We start from the raw sequence: 18845 nt of genomic DNA on the forward strand, positions 1-18845 counted from the left end.
ATCCCCTTTTTCACTACACAAAAACATTAGATAACAATTCAAGTTCACAAGTGACAAACATAATCAAGGGATTTTGCAGATTACAGCAATAGGATTAAAGAAACTTTTGATTCCATTTCAGGTTCTCTGAAGTCAATTAGAAATGACTTATAAACCAACGCAAATGGCAATAAATTCACATCAGAAAACACAAAATATGGGAGCAGGAGATCACACCATGAAGAGGCTTGCTATAAAATAAGTATAACAAAACACAAAAGGCAAACATGCTAAAAATGATATGCAGGACATCCAAGCAACAACTAGTAGAAGCCAACCTAAACTATTGCAAAATTAATGTACTAATTTGAATTAAAAAAAAAATAGAAAAATCACCAACCTTCCAGCCATCCTTTTGGCGCATGGAATACTCCAACATGATAATCAGAAAATTGTGTATTAGGTCCTCTATATCTGCAGCGCTTACTTGACTAGATGATTTCCTTACATCCTTCTGTAAGAATAAATAATGGTCAGAACACTTTAAAATAGCTTCAGGTTTATTTCTACATGCACTTATGCTAATTAAGCATTTCTATCATCAATATATTTTCTTAGAAGAAAAAAAGAAAAGAAAAAGAGACATATCCAATATGCAGGATGAGTAGCAGTTAAACTAACTTGTCGTCCATATAGTTTAAAAATATAAGACATTTAAGTTAGGAACATGAAAATATCGGCTAAAGAAAGTGAAGAAATATAGGGAGAAATAGATTGAACAAAATAGGTTAGACAGGAATTAACAACAAAATTCTTAATTCATTGTCGTTTTCTCTTTGTAAGTAGCTACTAGCCTCTACAGATGCATCAATTACAATTAATTGAAATTTTTTTCTAAAATAATCTTTTTCTGCTCATTCTATCATACTTGATGAAAACAAGAGTTCAAGTTTTAGTGAAATATCAAAATAGAAAAGACTTGAATATGCTTTTCAAAAGGTTGAGGCTTTTGATAATTCCCATAAAAAAATTGAAAATTTACAAAAATGTAGGTTCCATAAGATTATTAAACCGATGAGACAAAAGAAACCATCAAAAAAAACATTTTAAATGCAAACACTATGGACAGAAACAATTTTAATAGCAGCAAGAATAGAAACAACTTCAATATTAACCAATATTTCTTAAGCTACAACTAGTTGTTCAAAACAAATTTTGACTTTTTTATCTTATGACATGTTAATTCTACTTTTAAGCTTAGTCTTAACTCTTGCCAGAACATCCCATGCTTTCATAACTCTTAAGTATAAGGCTATTCCACATTAATATTTAATTGACAACTATTATCCCATATACAATTATCATTGAGAGAACTTTTAGCATCAGAGTGTTTTCAACACATTGATATTGGATATAAAGTACTTGTGGATGTACTTAATACTCTCAGTTTATTCGTAGGGACCAAAAACTTGGTACTACACGTCATATGTGATGGGATAGATTATGAGATGAGTTATAATGAAAAATTTATTAGATTTCATGTCCGGTTAATTTGATTCGTTCTGGAAGTGACTGTAATGTGGAAATCTGACCAATCTAACATCAAATGGGTTGAACACGCTGGAAAATCGTTAGGAAACTGTCCGAAGGGAGGTGAAACCATCAAAAATAGAGAAGATAATTCTTTTTTTATAGAAAAAGAAAATACAGCAGATAATATAGATGCCTACTTGACGTCAAGGCACGTGAAAGAGACACATGTCTCTAATCAAAAGTGAGAGCAGGCATTCTCACAGAAGGCTCATCTGGTGATGCAAGTTCATGATCATTTGCCACTGTTTTCTATGGTGGCTGGAAGGGTGGAGATCTAGCAAGGTAATGGTGGTTTTCTCCCCTAACGACGAGTGCAATAATTTCTGGCAGAATAAATGGCTAAATTTTGGTAGAAACATCAGTCAGTGGCATCTGGTTCTAATGGCAGGGCAAGTGTAAGCCACTTCCTAGCAGCTCTCGACAATTTAAGATATGAGTAGGATGTATACCTTTTCTTTTACTTATTGTTTTTTGACGTAGAAACTTTTTTTCACTGGATGCAAATTTGGGATTCTTTTTATTATTTCTTATGCAACCACAAAAGTTGCAGAAGGTAGGAATAAAAATTGAGCTTAGATACCGAGACAGGATGAGTAGCGATTAAACTATAGGAATAAAAATTGAGCTTAGATACCAACTGAGACAGGATGAGTAGCGATTAAACTATCTTATCTCGCTTAATAGTTTAGAAAAAGTGAACACTGAGGTAAGAAAAACAGAAGAATAACAATATATGAGAGAAAATTAGAAATATAGATGAAAAAATATAGAGATACTTATATTAAATTGAATAAGTTAGAGAACAATAATAAAAAAGAATAAACACAGACAGAAATAATAGAAAATAAAAGCCTAACAAAGAAATTCTTAATTTGTCATTGTTGGTAGCTGATATTTTTATATAAGCATTAATTATAGCTAATATGAAAATTATAAAAGAGAAACTCGAAAAGATTTTAATTCCTATAGTCCTTACGATTTATATAAATAAGAAACTAAAATATTATAATACCTCAATAAACCTAAATAACTTAAAAATATTAAAATAATGATAATAATTACAAAAAAATTCTTTAATTGAAAATTTCCTCTAAAATAATATCTTGTTCTGATTTCCACACAAATGAAGGAAAAAGTAACACGTAAGTTCAATCATTTACCTCATAGTTAGAGATAAGGATCTCCAAGATCCACTCAGGCCACTCCTCCATATGTGTCAGACTGCTTCTGTTTTCTGGATGGCTGCAAGCCAAAAACAGAAGATCCTGAAATTATAGAAACAAACAACTCAGAACTAAAGAAAAATACCAATCAGAAAAACTGAAGAGTGAAAATAGATGAAAAAGATGCTAAGAATCCAAATTACTAGATGTAACTATTACACATGGAAAAAAACAAGCAAGCTAGAATCAATTTTCAGAATCACTCTGACTGGGTATAATATTTTATATCCACCAAAGGGTCCACTTCCAATCAATCCTGTAAAATAGGCAATAGGACCTCTCAGGACTCTTTTAGTATTAGGCAATGTAGGTTTACAATTTAGGCCTTATCGGAACTGTTTCTGGAACAGTCCTGTTCATTGATAGCACACAACCTACAAGCAATAGGCACCACTATGAAATACACATGAAACTAAATATGCAAATACTTAGCTCAGGAGAGTAGTAAACTACTCTATATTTAGAGCAAGACAGCATATCTGAATTGCATTCAACAGATTTTTAAAGACCTAAAAGAAATATCCCCTCAATAAATACATACATACAAGCACACAGCACAGGAGCTTCTACCAAAATTCTCAGAGCTGCAGACGTGGAAACTTTTTGTACACAACATACCTGAAGTGCTCGGCTTTGTAAAGCCTTAGAAGCATATGGCAGCGAGCGCAATAGGACTAACAAAAGTTGAGAATGTTCAAAACGATGACCAGAATCATAAAAATTTAGTCCATCCTCAGTTGAAGAAGCATTTATCTGAAACAAAATAATAGGGGTGCATTCAATTTGGTGACCATCAAAAGAATATCCGGCATGAGAGCAAGGAACTCCACTCTCTAAAAGGGAGCTTCACAAATCAAAAATAACTACATTAGAACTTTCTTTCGGAAAAGAAAATCAAAAAATGTCCTAACTAGAGGAGAACATCAAGGACCTTCAAGAGAAGAACATCAAGGTTGAATGAATTAAATCTACCCACTAGAATAAGCACTTAGAACAACCTTCTCCTTTTACCCAAAATACTTAAGAGAAGCATGTACATTAGCAATGCTGACAAGTTTTTCAACAAGTCCAAAAACAAAGAGGAAGAAAGGTCAGAGGTAAAACAATTAAATAGATGGATACTGGTGATGCACAAACTATAGAAGATATCTCCACCAAAAGATTAACGATATTGAAATGCATTGCCAATTTTAATACTCCAGAAGAAGGATTACGTGCAAACATAAGAAATAAGTACGCACAGAAACGAGATAAACCCGGATACGCATAAAAACATACGTACATACATACATAAATCATATATTCATAAAAATATTAATTTATATGAATAAATAGATAGATATTGTAGATATAAATTTAACCATAATAAATACAAAGTCTAAACAATCATATCCCATATATCATCTCAATACGGTATATAGTAGTTAAAACACAGGGAAGAGTTTTTAAATTTTGGCAATGATGATATTAATATTTATTGACAGACTCAGAAAAAGACGGAATGCAACAAAAAAGACTGTGCCATACCGAGGCCCCTAATAAAGCCGTATATACATTGTTAGTCATCAACCTATTTGGAGCCGCTTGGAAAGCCTTCTGCAAAGCAAAAAGTAGAAGGGAAACTTTATCATCAAACATGGTGCCCCCACCATCATGCAGTCCACTGGCCAAAAAGTTGTTTGACATATCCAATGGTGTGCGGGAACCAAATTTTAGGTGCCCATATGATATTAAAGCACCCAACAGTCCAATTATCCTAACAACAACACCATCACTTTCATCAACATTGTAAACATTATTTCTTGCATTATCAGCACTAATTGAAAGACTTATTCCACCCAAGTTCTTGACAAAAGGATTTTCAGAAACTGATGACATTCTCTCCATGTTCATGCCAGGGAAAGTGGCAACAGGGATGCTACCAGTATTAAGGGGTGGATATTCATCCTCTTTGCCCTGCGGGCCTGAATCTCTTTCCTTCAAGGATCCTACTTCATCATCCTGACCATTTTCAGGAATGCTACTACAACTATCGACTGAAGTTTCATTAGTTGAAAAGCTCTTGTCACCCTCATCCATAGAATCTGTAACACCACAATCTCCAGCTTTAACTTCCCGTTGCAGCAGAACAAGAAGTGACTCTATCCCACCACATGCTATGAATATCTCCGCAAAAGTTTGAGCTCTAGTTGTATTTGGCTGTACCACCAGCCTGTAAATCAGATGCAACACCCTTGCTACCTGAAATCAAGGAAATGATCAATTCTTTTTTATTAAATAATTAGGATTGATAGTCCGCAAACATAAATTAATGAAGCATAACAAATTCATAGAGGCAGCAGGAATACAATTTGTTCCACATGATTACCAAAGTTCACATCTCATTGGAAAATATAAAATCAGGAAGAAAAGAAAATTGTAACTTATGCCACTGTAAACTTGATTTATTAAGAGATAAATATACTCTGATACGTTGATCACATAAGATATAATGAATGTCCCATTAATATGTATGATGTAAACAAAAGTCAACTTCACATTTTTCTACCATAGACTGGTTTAAGTTTTCGAGGAACTTAAAAAATCAAAGCAGCAATTTGAAACCACCATATAACTGGTTCCATGACCAACACTTAGTCTTAACTAAGCTTTATTTCTAACTAAACAGGCCTGCGCCCAATATCATTTACTTAGTCATCCACCAAATCTAGAACACGATATATCTTTCCATCATCCAACTAATGTCCACTACATATTTTTCTGGTCTTCTATTGAGTCAACTCACTACTCTTCACCAGTGGATTATTTTTTGTTCTGGATAAAAACTCTCATCGGTGCATTCTTATATCTCACTTGACACTAGGATGAGCCATTCCATATTAGGATAAGCATGTTGAATGTTTCTTTTAATATTTTTTTACAATATTATTTTCATGGTCAGAGATCCTTTACATATTCAGCATCCGCACCACCTGACAAGTAATTAATTTGAACAGCGTTATATTAGTCTTTCACTCCATAAACATTCCATCATCACACATCATAGATGCACCTCTCTAATCCACCATCCTACCTAGTGTTTTTCTTCTGATAAATAGTTATTATGCCTTAGAAGTACTCGGTCAAACTTGGCCTGCTCACAAAAAGTCATCAGAAAAAAGTAACCAAATTAAGGTATAGCTCCACATAAAGTTTTGCCAAGCAATTTTCTTGCTTTTCTGTATGCAGCAGGACCCTTGGTTCTTCCATCTCTGGATTCAACCAAAAATATATATACCTACTTATCTATCTCCATACACAAAATCAACAATTAAAAGTGGTTTATTACATCTATCTACATAGATACACAGCTAGGCAGAAACTCTCACTTTGAAGACAACACAAACCTTACCCACTTTGATCATTGTAAAACAGGTCTACTTCCTCCATCTAAACTAAATAGTGGTTCACAGATCTGCGTCAGCCAAATAAGTCATCGGGGGATATTATGATGAAAAGGACAGATAGGCAACAACGGCAATTATTTCCTGTTTGAACCCACAGCGGAAACCTCTATACTTTAGTCATAGCAAAGTAGCTCAACTTTCTTTATTTAACTTCTACCTTGCATATCTTTGTAGGCCAAATGGATTAGATGGAATATTTATGGTTTAAAAACGGGGATATTTCTTATTGACCAGAAAAGGTTAAGAAACAATGCGAGGATAATCGTGAACATTAGTCATGGGAAATCCAACAGAGTTTGAGCTGCACACAATACAGTGTCATTCCAACACTTATAATGTACCTGAGCGTACCATCCAAAACAAAATTAACCAAACTTCAGAAGATGCTTGTTTCACTAATCACCACTCAAACTGAAAAGATGCAATTATAATATAATACACTATCCTAACTCAAAAACCAACTACTGGAAGCTAAGAACTGATATATCTATTAAAAATGTTCAAATAAAGCACCTAACCACTCTAGTATAGCAGGAAATTAGAACCCTAACCAAGTAACTTCACCTGATTTGGCTGTGGGCAGTCAACCAAGAATCCAAGTAAACGGCGGACATCATCCTCAGCCAAGGAAGGAGGTGCTGCTCCTACAATAAGTTCAATAACTACTAGGAGTTCATCAATCAAAGCATTCACTTCTCCCATTGGACGTGCATCCTTGTCAAGAGAAAATGTATTTACAGAGTCCTTTTCACGAGTTGTCCAATAGCATCTTCTGCAACCATCCAGAAGCATTTGAATAGCATTGGCATCTCGCATTGCTGATGCTTCTGTAAAAACCATGTCTGCAAGCGATGATAATAGCTTCTTTTGTAATCCATAGTTGCACAAGCTCCATATTTTCAAATCAAGTAGTAGAGTACTAAAGAGCTGCACTTTAAGTGCATGATTCATCTTCTGAGATTGACAAAGAGAAACGATGGCTGCAACAAGTTCTTCATCTCCCACACCATCACGGTTTCGAATGTCAAGAGAAGACAGAGTATGAAGAAGATAATTTAAGATTCTCGAGAGAATTTCAGGCCCTTTCGCACGACACAGCTCTTCATTATTACCTGGGTGTTGAAGAGCCAAGGAAATAATTCGGAATACTGGGGCAGCTAGTGTAGTTGTTGCTAAGGACAAAGGAAAATCTCCCTTTTCTGGTTCCAAGCTATCTTTATTCACATTGCTTACCACAAGAGGAAGTAAGGACATAGGCCCTCCATAAGCTAAAGCCCATAAAGATTCAACTGGTCGCATTCTTGTTGCAACATGGACTTGCCCAAGGACTTCAGCAGGTCTTCGTAAGATGCCTGAATCGTCACAAGAGCATAAGTTAGGAGAGAAGACCAACACATGCCATATGATTTAAGTTACCATATAAAGAAAGAAATTGCATATCTACTGTTAGTAACAGGAAGTAAATCATAAGAGAAATCAATGTTTGCTTATCAAATAAGGTAGTTCCAATTTAGGTGTCTTATAAATTTCATATGGCAACAGAATAAGATAGGGAACACAACTGTGGGACTCTAAATATTAGAAGAAAAAAAAAGAAACATGCACCAAGAATGAGAAAGAGAAAAGAGGGAAAGTAAAAGAAGCAAATAATCATCTCCAACTCTGATATCTCCCAATGTGCACCTATTCTTCTTTGTCCTAGTTTTTCCTCAACTTTAATTTTCATTTTCTTCATACTGGGGGAAAAAAGTTATCTAAAAAAGAAAAAAAAAATTGAGCAAAACCAGCATAAGAAGAACAGGGCCATAGTCTGAGACACCAGAATCTTCAGGTAAGAAATGTTGTCTAAAAGCTACCTAGCATCAAAATGTACTTCTGCTCATACCAGATTTAAGCATACTCAAAATATTTTGCCAGGCAAGAAGATGATTTACACACCTGCAGAGCCAGAAGGAGAAGCATCCGGACAGTATCGCCCACTAAGCAGACCAGGATGATAGAGTAAATGAATGCACCCTCCAATTTCTGCATCCAGAAGAGAACTTTCTTCTACCATATTCCGCACATGATCATTCATAGCCAGCCAAGGAAGTCCTGCTCCACTACCAAAAGAAGGCAACACATCCCCCCCTCTTGAGGCCAAACGTCCCATTCTCTCAGGACCAATTGGCTCTTTAAAGATATAGATAGGCCCCATCTCAGCAAACAGGGGACACTGTCGTCGACGACGCTGTAAACCAGCCATGGTAGGAGGAGGATTTGTCCCAATGCAACAAAAGGCAAGTGGTTTGGAGATACGAGGGAACTCAAAAGGACGACTTTCATATAAAGATCCATCAATATATAATCTAAGCTCACTTTCTGCTTTTCCCAAAAGTCCCTGCTTGCATGTATGCTCCAATCCAATGAAATACCAGCACTGTGGCTTAAATGCGTGAGCAAAATGCAGAGAAGCCTTCCTACCCTTCCCACAACCACTCTCAACCACCAAAAACTGTGCATGGAAATATGCCTCTATGCCCTGATTATCAGCAGATAAAAAACTGAACAAACGCGGCATGTGTGCCGTGCCTTCACCAGCAAGTGCACTTGCGGCAGCTGCAGCTGACATTGCAGAGGATTTTCCTGACTTAGCAGCAGCAGCAGCAGCAATTGCAGCTGCAGCAGTTGCCGTGTTTAATGTGTCTGCAAATGATTCGATGTAGATCCATGTTGCGAATGCATAGCCACTGGTAAATGGCCAGCGGCTCTCACCTGGACCAAGCAGGCCAGAACTTTCACCATCAAACTCAAAAGAACATGCTGGTCCCCTTGATTCCTTTCCACCCATTGCCTTCTCTAATGCAAGCATTAAACGATTTGCCCAGATAGTTGTAAGTGTTTTAGTAATAACCTGAAACCAATAATGCAAATCAAGGACACTAAGAGAATGTCCTGCTAAGTACTGAATGCAGTAGCATAAAGGAGTTCCATTCCATTTCACACGACCAACTGAATCAACATCCTCGACAAAAATCTTCTCAGCTGATCGCAAAAGAACTCCTAATAAACCAGCCATAGAGCACATTGCTCTATTTCTTGTGCAAGACCGTAAAATAGCAAGCAATCCCCGAACCATTCGCATCCTAGGGGACATATAAATCTCGGTGTCACCTACACAAGGAAGCCAAGGAATAAGCTCACCTGCCACAATGGCGGCACGAGAGTTTAGCATTACACTTGGAGGATTGCTGTCTTCATCCTCTTCAAAACTTTCAACTCCACCCATTGTGGCAAGAAGTGAATCAACAACCAAGAAAGCAATGCTCTCTGCATCCTCCCCACTTCCAAAACCCTCAACTCCACTTACAATATTCTTCAGCTTGTCCAAACTTTCAGGCTTTCCCATGATGGCAGAATCCACTAAATGTAATAACTCCGGAGACACATTTGGCATAACAGCTTTTGGCTTGGCCTTTTTGGGGGAATCAATAGGAGAGTATCCAGATTCTGTGTAGAAACCAGAATTCAGATTAGCTGCAGAATGCGATTGCCTCAAGTAAAAATCTATTTCCCTTTCAGGCCCAGGGCTTGAAAGAGAACGATCATGTTGTGGTTCAGTGACTGGGAAATAATCATGTTCCGTCCTATATGTATCAGATAAGTGTTCAGAGCCTTCTTCAATCCCACCAGATGAGTATCTCCCATAATCTGAATGGGATGATCGATTTGAATCCATGTGACCACCCCGAGATTCATCCACAGAGTTCTCTTGATCTTTCAAAGAAACCTGTTCAAAGTGGCCTTCATCCACAATTGTAGTTCCAGAATTGATCCCTTCTGAAACTAGATTATCATTTTCTGTCTTGGCTTCAACACCATCTATATAGAGAAGATTTACTTGTTGAGATGTCCCTAACTTATCCTGTACAGCACTAGCTACATTAGATGTATCTACATTCCTACGATAAATCTCTCCAACCTCCTTCTTTTCTTCTTCTTCTTCCATTACACTATTGTTTTAAGAACCTAACAGATACTCGTTCAAATTGATTATTTGGAACCACCTGTTTAAAAGTTGGAGCAAATGGGATCACTTTAATACAAACCGAATAAACACTCAAAGCAACAGTTTCTTTTTACTTGGGAGAAACGGAAAAAGAAATGTGACATGAATAACAACAATAGCAACAAAACCATGAACAAACACAAAATTACCTTTTTAGCTCGAATTGATTAGATTCACCTAAGTTGCAAAAACTAGAACCCAACCACTATCAATTAAAAGCACCAGTAATCAGATATAACCAGCATTTGATCAATTAAAACTTTATGACACTGCAAAAAATTTGAACTTAACCAAAAGCAACAGAAAACACAATCAGGTTATCATTTCAAGGTTCCTATTCAGTGACATAAACTCGATTCAACTAGTTAGCAGATCCATATGAAAAGTCTCAGATCTCGTTCAAGCGGCATAAACATACAGAAATGTGTATGTGCGCATAAAACTAAAACTATGTGTATGATAGATTATATACCTATCCGACATGAATTTAACAAAGATCTCTCTCCCATTGACGAATAGATCGATTTCTAGAAGATCGATCACATGGACTAGAAGATGTATACCGCTATGAAAATGAATATGCAAATGTAAACAAGGAGATAGAAACCAATTCAAAGCGATTTTCAATAGAAATGTGTAGAGAAAATGCAGGTATCAAGTGGAACGGTGGCTAATAATCGAATATTTGAACAAACCACAAAATTTGTAACGAAAAATGGGAGATACGACGAACTTACCTTTTAAAAAAAAAACGGATTCACGACAATTATTCGATGCAGAGAAAGAGAGGAGAGAGATCAAAAGAGCGAATAGAATGAGAGAAATTTTGAGAAGAAGAATCGGAGAAGACGAAAGAGGATGCGTGTTGGGCGCGAGAGAGGTGGTAGATAGCAACCAATGGTAATTTAGGCCCTTCTCTGAAAGTTGCCTAGTCAAAAACGATGGAAGCACAAATGTATTCGGTGGTTAAAATCCTTTGTCCAACGCATCGTTACTTACCTGTATAAAAAATCTTATTGCTCGTTTTTTTCTTTTCGGATTATGCTTTGCCTTAACTTATAAGGGAAGAAATTTGAATTGAAATGTCCGGCTTAAATTTCAACATGGATATTATGGTATTATTCTAATTTTTTTTGAAATTTTTTAAATTATATATTTTACTTAAAATTAAAAAATAAATTTTTTAAATTACATCAAATGCATTTAACCCAAGTAATTTATTATATTTTTTCTATATTTATAAAATAAAATCCAATTAAATCCGAATAAATTCATATTCATTTTCGCTTTAAAAATTAAGCGAGTCTCTAATAATAATATGAACATTAATCAATCGAAACAAATTTTATCTCCTTTTGGATAATGGTACCTATTGTTAAAATATATATTATAGGTTCAAAAAAATTCACTATCTGTAGATAATGGTACAAATTTTATTTTTTTTTTTATAATTCTTTCTTTTTTGTTATCTTTTTTATTATTATAAATATATAAATTAAAAAACAAATTGAAAATTATGAAATCAACTAGGTTAACTTACAAAAGTTATGCATTATTTTTAAAAATTATGAGTTAGTCCATAACCTCTTTAACAAGTATTGAGAAATAGAGTCTACCGAATAAATAAAAAAAATCTATTTAGTAATTAAAATATAAATACGAGACTATTATTTACCATCAGGTACTTTTAAACAATAAAAATATAAACAATTTATTGTTTATTTTGAACTTTTTTTTATTGACTTAATAATAATTTATTTTTTTGGAATGAAGAACAATAATGTATATTTCAAGTGATGAATATACAATAGATTAATTCAATATATTCTATTTTAACACATTACGAAAAAAAAAAAAAAGTATTAAGGTAATCAATAAATTTTTATAAATTGATTATAATTTTTCTAATGGTATTCTTAAGAGACTAAAAAGAGAGCTTAGCATCTAGTAAGTGTTAACATAATGGAAACTCATGGTAAACACTTTGGTGGGTATGTCAACTACATTTGGAAGGTTATGAGGAGCTATCTTAAATAGCTTAATTGACAACGTGGCTTGTGAAATATATATTTATAAAAATCACAAGTTGTAAAAAATATGTAAAGAAATTATGATTTAAGTTGTATACTTTATTACACGATGAACATTTTTCTTATTATCTTAAGATAATTCTGATGAAATTAAAAATTTTAATTTAAAATTATTTGTTGAGCGAAAATAAAAATAAAAATATAATTTTTTAATAAGTTTGAGTTAAATTATACTTAATTAATTTAAAAGATATTTGGAATTCATAAACTTCAAAACTTCAACATAAATATTATGACAAAATATGTTAAGAGATTATTAAATAATATATCATATTTACTCTCTATATTTTGCAAGTAAATTACTATCATGCATATATTTTTGGAGATTGCATGGTTAAAAGGGAGACCAATTTACAAATGGAGTAACTCAAGCAACAATTAAGCAAACTCATGCAAAACCAAACTTATCCATTTTGTATGGAATCTTTAGCTAATGTCGTTAATGGTTAATATCGTAACTAGGCTAAGTTGGACCTAACTTATTTTAGATGAGTTTAGATAAATTAATAGTTCACCTATTTAATTTGAACTTACAATATTATGAGATATAAAATTAGATTTAGCAAAAAAATTTGATCTTATATTTAAATAACAAAAAAGAAAGTTCTTCACACAATTTTTTTTTTTTTAAATATTGAATAATGAATAAATTTATCATCTTAAAATATTAAAAAGTAATTTATTAAAATAATATTTTAATAAGTAATAAAATAACTTTGTCAGAAACAAGTCAAATAAACTACAAAATTGATATGGTTCAAAATAAAATTTACTTTATGTTAATTTGACACTTATGTCATATTCAAGTTCCTCATAAGGACGAAGACAATCTGTGTATAGTAAAATTTATGCAAAAACCATCTCTAGTTGTAATTTAAAGAAAGATAAAACTATTGAGCCAAAATTATATTTATATTATTTTCAAAATTACTAAATTGTTAAAAATTTTAAGATCGTAAATTGTATCATTTGAGACTAAAAATGACATTATCAATATTTGTATCGATATAGTAGCAAATATTGTAGTTTAATTGATAAAAAAAATTGGTAATAAAAAATATATTTAAGATTTTGAGCAGTTGTAGATTTATTAAGAAATAAATAATTTATTTTTTTTTATTTATTAAAAATTTTAATTTTTTCTATGAAGACCAATGGGTACATATATTTTTTTATAAATTTAAGATATTTTTATAATATCTATCTTGCGCTGATTAAAAAAATATATAAATTTTTTTTTTAAAAAAACTCAAAATAAAAAAGAAGTTAATTTGATTAAGTTTAAAATTTTTTAAATAAAAATTCATATATTTTTAATAATTAAAATAATACTGAATCCTAATAATAACAAAATCTAATAATATCAAAAAATCTTACATCACAATTTCATATTTCAACTTCGGTACAAAAAAGGCACAACATATCTTAAATTTAAACTCTTACATTATATAAAAATAAAAATGCCAATCATAGGTGAACCTAAACCTTAGTAGACAATAATGAAAAGTGCCAAGTTAATTTAATTTTTTTTTTAAAAATACTATATACCCATTCGCGGACCCCATAAACAAGTACACCACAACCCTCCCATTACGCCTCTGAGTTCATTTTCACTCGGTACAACTCGCTTTTGAATTATCCAACTTCACATGTGCCTGGTCCTCAAATTCAATCTGCACTTGTCATCAGATCAAAAGTGCTCCTGGGACAGCATCCATGGCGACGGCGACTCTCGTGCATCTAACGGTAATCGGGCTCTTGATCACCACAGCAGCAGCTGCCGTCCCCGCGACCTCATACGCTAATCACACTGTCGGAGATGTCGCCGGTTGGTTCTTCAACGTCAACACGAACGTCTCCGCCACTGGTTACTCCTCTTGGGCCGCCAACCAGACCTTCAATCTCGGAGATTATCTCAGTAAGCCATTACTAATTAAGCTCGCAAACTGTGTTTTCACATTTCAGTACAGATATACTTTCCTTATATTATAATAGCTAATTTTTGTTTTACTTCAGATTACGTTTTTCTTAATCTTGTTTTATGCACGATCTGCTCAGTTTTCAAAACGAACACCAACCAGTCGGTGATCCAAACCTACAACGAGGCGATTTACAAGAGTTGCATCATCGACGACGCACCAGATGATGAGTATTTCCAGTACGATGGAGGCAGCAGGGAGTTTGGTCAAGCATTGACCATCGCTGTGCCGTTGACGATTGAGGGACCTAACTACTATTTCTCCGACGCTGACGACGGCGTCCAGTGCCAGCACGGCATGGCCTTCGAGATTGTCGTCAACCGCGGCCTCGGCTTGCCACCTAGCCTCAACCAACCGCCGCCTCCGCCTTATATGGAGCCGCCAGGTCCGGATTCATCTAAGTCCCCTCCTGTCACAATCGGAGGCGGATCTACATCGCTGAGTAACAGTGGTTTAAAAAGCAACATTAATCCAAACGCATTGATCTGCTTTCTGCTATTAACCCCTCTAGCTTTATCATTCTTTTAGTTTCAAGGAATACGACGCGAATGGCATTTCGGGAAAATTTCTTGTTAGATTCGCAGTTTGGAGCTTTGGCCGAGCTATTTTTGTGCAATCTGTTTTGTTAAGGGTTTAGCGGGAGTTTTAAGAAAGTTGAGAAATATTTACAAATGACAAAATTATTTTCTTGTGTACTTTCTTTATAATCAAATTTGGCTAGGCAATACTGGTTACGCACCGATTTCCTTGCGGATTTGCTTGCAAACTGAAATAACACTTCATGACTGTCTTGACTTTTGAGTACATATTTTTTCTTGCCTTCGATTTATTTATACCGTGATTCAATCTGGAGGGCGATGGCCATCTACATATCCATATACATATATATATATATATATATACATATTTCTCACTACAACTATGCATTTGTTAAAGTTCGCTGAGCTTGAAAATACAATAATGGTGTAGGTGAGAATCTAGTTTTATTGATTGGAGCCTGAATGAGGGACATAGAAAAGGATTTGTTCAAGCTTCTTGCAAGAGTTGTTCCTGACTCCAACAATAGCAGGTAAGAATTTGGAGGCCAAGTCTCTGCCTCTGGGGCTCCTCCTCCGTGTTTGTCAGTGTAGCAGCTCGTTACAGGTACCAAGCACTGAATTTATTCTGCATTAAGAATACTCTGCACATGATGGAGAAGAATGTATAGGATAAAGTTGACCTAAGTGCTGAACTTTCTTATTAGTACCTACAAATTTAGACGATTTCAAGTTGAATTAGTCGCAAACGATTTGCAGATCAGTTGAAAGGAAAACAAGATCATATAGGGAATAAAAAATTGCGGGCAACTATTTGCAAGCAATTAGAACTAATGCATTTAACATATAGTGAATGGAACTAAGGAGAGGAAAGAATTTGTAACACCCAAATTATTATTATTTTTTATATTATTTTTATTTTTGTATTTGAATTTTAGTTTAATTTTTTATATATTTAATTTATAAGATTTTAATTTAATTTAATAAAAATAAAAATAATAATAATGATAAAATATGGTAAAATTATTTTTTGATTTAATTGAAATTGATTTTGAAAAAAATGAGTGAAAATTTGGATTCTGATGGTGTTTTTGAAAAGAAAATCAGAAAGTGGGAGTAAAAATGTAATTTGAAAAAGTTGTGCCACGTCAGCAGCCCCGGCCAACCAGGACACGCCGCGTGGCAAAGAAACGCTGACACGAGACGGGCCACGTGGGCGATCCGCGTGCGCGCGATCGGACGGCCCAGATCCGTTCTCGCGGGCACGGACGGCTCAGATCAAATGTACGCACATACGGCCCATATCTCACGTGTAAGGACGGCCCAGATTCAATCAGGCACGGATGGCCCAGATCGCATTGCGATGGACGACCCAGAGTTAATCCCAAATAAATCGCGATCGGACGGTTCAGATTTAATTTTAATGGACGGTTGAGATTAAAAGGCGAATGGTATAAATAACCTCACCCACACCTGACCACAAAACCCTAGCCGCCAGTGCCTCGCCGGAGAAGAAGAACCAGACGCTGGAGGAGCCGGCCGCTGCCACCCGCCTCCGCACTGGAAAATTTTTCGACTGCCAATCGAGGTAAATTTTCTCCCCCTGCCTCGTTTTTCGATGCTGAATCCGCCTATGGCCAAACTGGAGCCAAACCACTGGCCAATCGGCCGGAAACCCCGCCGAAGTCCAGCGGCGCCGCGACGGCTTCCCTTTATTTTTGCCTCCGATGAGGCCCTTCCAGGTCTCCGTTCGATGCAATTTTAATACCACTGTGATCATCGTTCTTTTCTCTACAGGTTCACCGGAGCAAAACATCAAAATGCGACTCATGCTGGAGAAGCCGCCGCACTCGAGAGCACCACCGCCGGTAAGTCTCGGTTTTCCGTGATTTTTTGGCCCACCGAGGGCCCTAGGTTGTTTTATCGCAGGGACCAATGCAAGTTTGGCCGAATTCAGCCGAAAACGGCCAACCGGGAGCACGGCGGCCGAAAGGGGCCCTAGGTTTGATTTGGGATTTTTTGGGATACGTGCAGATACCGGTAGTGCGTTTCAGTTTCTCAAAAAAAATTTAAGGAATTTAGGAACAGCTCGTAAGCGTACCGTAGAGCCGATTTCAGACCCCGAAACAAGTAAGGATTTCTCACCCTGTTTTCTATCACGGTATTAAAGCGCAATAAATAATAAAACGACATTTCATGAATTAATACATGTGTCTAATAAATTAAGTTTATTAATGGAGCCCGAATCTGATGTATTTTCGGTCAGTTGTTGTTTGATCTATTTTTCAGCTTTAAATGCAGTATGATATTTGATGTAATTATTTTATGGTCTCGTATGCATGAATCATGGTTTCTTTTATTATGGTTTATATTATGATGAACCCGATACTGTGTTGTTTTATTTGGTGTCAATTACTGATTTACATGTTTGTGTATGATTGGATGATTGAGACCAAGGAAAAAGAGTAAAAAGGTTATGTGAATTGATAAGTGGATAATGTGGACAACTTGACTAGATATCCTGAGAGATGTGGACGGACCGGATCCGTAGGGAACCCTACCGGGAACGTGGTCTCTCATACTGGACGGGGTATGGAGACCTTATGTGTTTTGGTGCCCATACCGGACGGGGTATGGGGACGGCCCTAGAATCAGATTATTAATGTTAATGGTTCACGTGTAGCGGAGACCTCATATGGATCCCCATGGATACTAGTAGGCTGGTAAAAGAGGAAATTTATTGTCTGCTTATTGAAGTGCAAAAGTAGAACATGTGTTCTGTTACAAAGTGTATATAATTTTATGATGATTATCATGTTATTGTTTTCATATGTTATTTTCATGAATTTCACCGAGGTAAGTGGACAGTAAAAGTTTTTATGTTAATAAATGAGTTTGTTATAAATTATGCTCCATTGGTCGTTTTTGTTTTCTACCGACCTTTACTTCTGTGGCAGTGAGATAATGTGATGTCTTTATTGGGCTAATGTAGCTCATTCCTTACTTAACCATTTCAGATTAGGAAGACGTGGTTTCCGAGCTCGTTCCGCAGGAAGACGGCGAGTTAGACGCTTAAGGATTTTATAACTATTTATAGTTTTTATTTCGAGTATCTTTTTTAATTAGCTTATTCTTTCATGTTTTGAGTACGTTTTTTGTTATTGTGTAAGGGATGTTAATTAAAATTTTTATTACGCTTCCGCATTTAAAATTTTTAATACATACATTTTTATTTAAATTCCGGGATCGTTACAGAATTCTAAAAAATTATGTCTCCCCCTTGGGAACAAAATATAGATAAACTATCTTTAATTCCAAAGTGAAGCAAGTAAGAAAGGTATATGTGTTGATCTACCTTTTTTTTTCTTCCGTGAACTTGGTTCTTCTAGTCGGTGGGAGGGACCTTGTGAAAGGAAAATGAGAAGACATTTTTTGTCCATCAGCTTCTCCCTTTCACTTGCAAATAGAGGAAGAATAGAATTGTGAAATTCCCTTTCCCCCTTTGCATCAATTCAGGATCATTGACTAAGAACCATCTTATTTTATTTTAAAGGTCAAGGGTCCTTTAGTGTTTCATAGGGTTGATTTTGTTCATCCTAATGATCTATTCTCTTTTCTTTTAGAATTGTGATTATCTTTTTATATTGGTGGCACCCACTTAAGTTGAGGCCTCTTAATCATTCTTTTACTCGAGAAAAGATGAGAGCTTGCAAGTCTAATTCATTTATAAATTTAAACTAGGCTGAGAGCTTTATATATATATATATACATATATATATATATACATGTGGAAGAGAAAAAAAGAGAGAACAATCCTTGTCTATCAACCAGACAATTTCAAGTGATTGCAGAAACAAATGGATAATTGCCCAAATCACAATAGCATCTCAGGGGTTAATTTTCCATGCCCAATAATTTTCTTTAATTCCGTTCTAAGAAGTGATTCTTAGC

General features: G+C 35.1%; 2 protein-coding genes across 2 annotated transcripts in view; one reads left to right on the forward strand and one right to left on the reverse strand.

The window, feature by feature from the left end:
• LOC110819555 (WD-40 repeat family protein / beige-like protein) overlaps positions 1-11276 on the reverse strand; it is a 36525-nt gene extending 25249 nt beyond the window's left edge. The window contains exons 1-7 of the mRNA XM_088220100.1: positions 11027-11276; positions 8180-10287; positions 6806-7593; positions 4323-5036; positions 3414-3548; positions 2733-2837; positions 380-493 (exon numbers count right to left, since the gene is read on the reverse strand). Coding sequence (XP_088076226.1) covers positions 380-493; positions 2733-2837; positions 3414-3548; positions 4323-5036; positions 6806-7593; positions 8180-10229 — 3906 coding nt within the window. The 5' untranslated portion in view covers positions 10230-10287; positions 11027-11276. The remainder of the gene's footprint in view (positions 1-379; positions 494-2732; positions 2838-3413; positions 3549-4322; positions 5037-6805; positions 7594-8179; positions 10288-11026) is intronic.
• A 2680-nt stretch (positions 11277-13956) lies between these two features.
• LOC110819612 (early nodulin-like protein 18) lies at positions 13957-15152 on the forward strand. The gene is made up of 2 exons (XM_022048869.2): positions 13957-14297; positions 14438-15152. The coding sequence occupies exons 1-2, from the start codon at positions 14096-14098 to the stop codon at positions 14884-14886; spliced, it is 651 nt and encodes a 216-aa protein (XP_021904561.2). The 5' UTR covers positions 13957-14095; the 3' UTR covers positions 14887-15152.
• Positions 15153-18845: the final 3693 nt, after the last annotated feature.

Source organism: Carica papaya, chromosome 5, assembly GCF_054855325.1.
Source record: "Carica papaya isolate Zhongbai chromosome 5, ASM5485532v1, whole genome shotgun sequence".
Classification (NCBI taxonomy): domain Eukaryota; kingdom Viridiplantae; phylum Streptophyta; class Magnoliopsida; order Brassicales; family Caricaceae; genus Carica; species Carica papaya.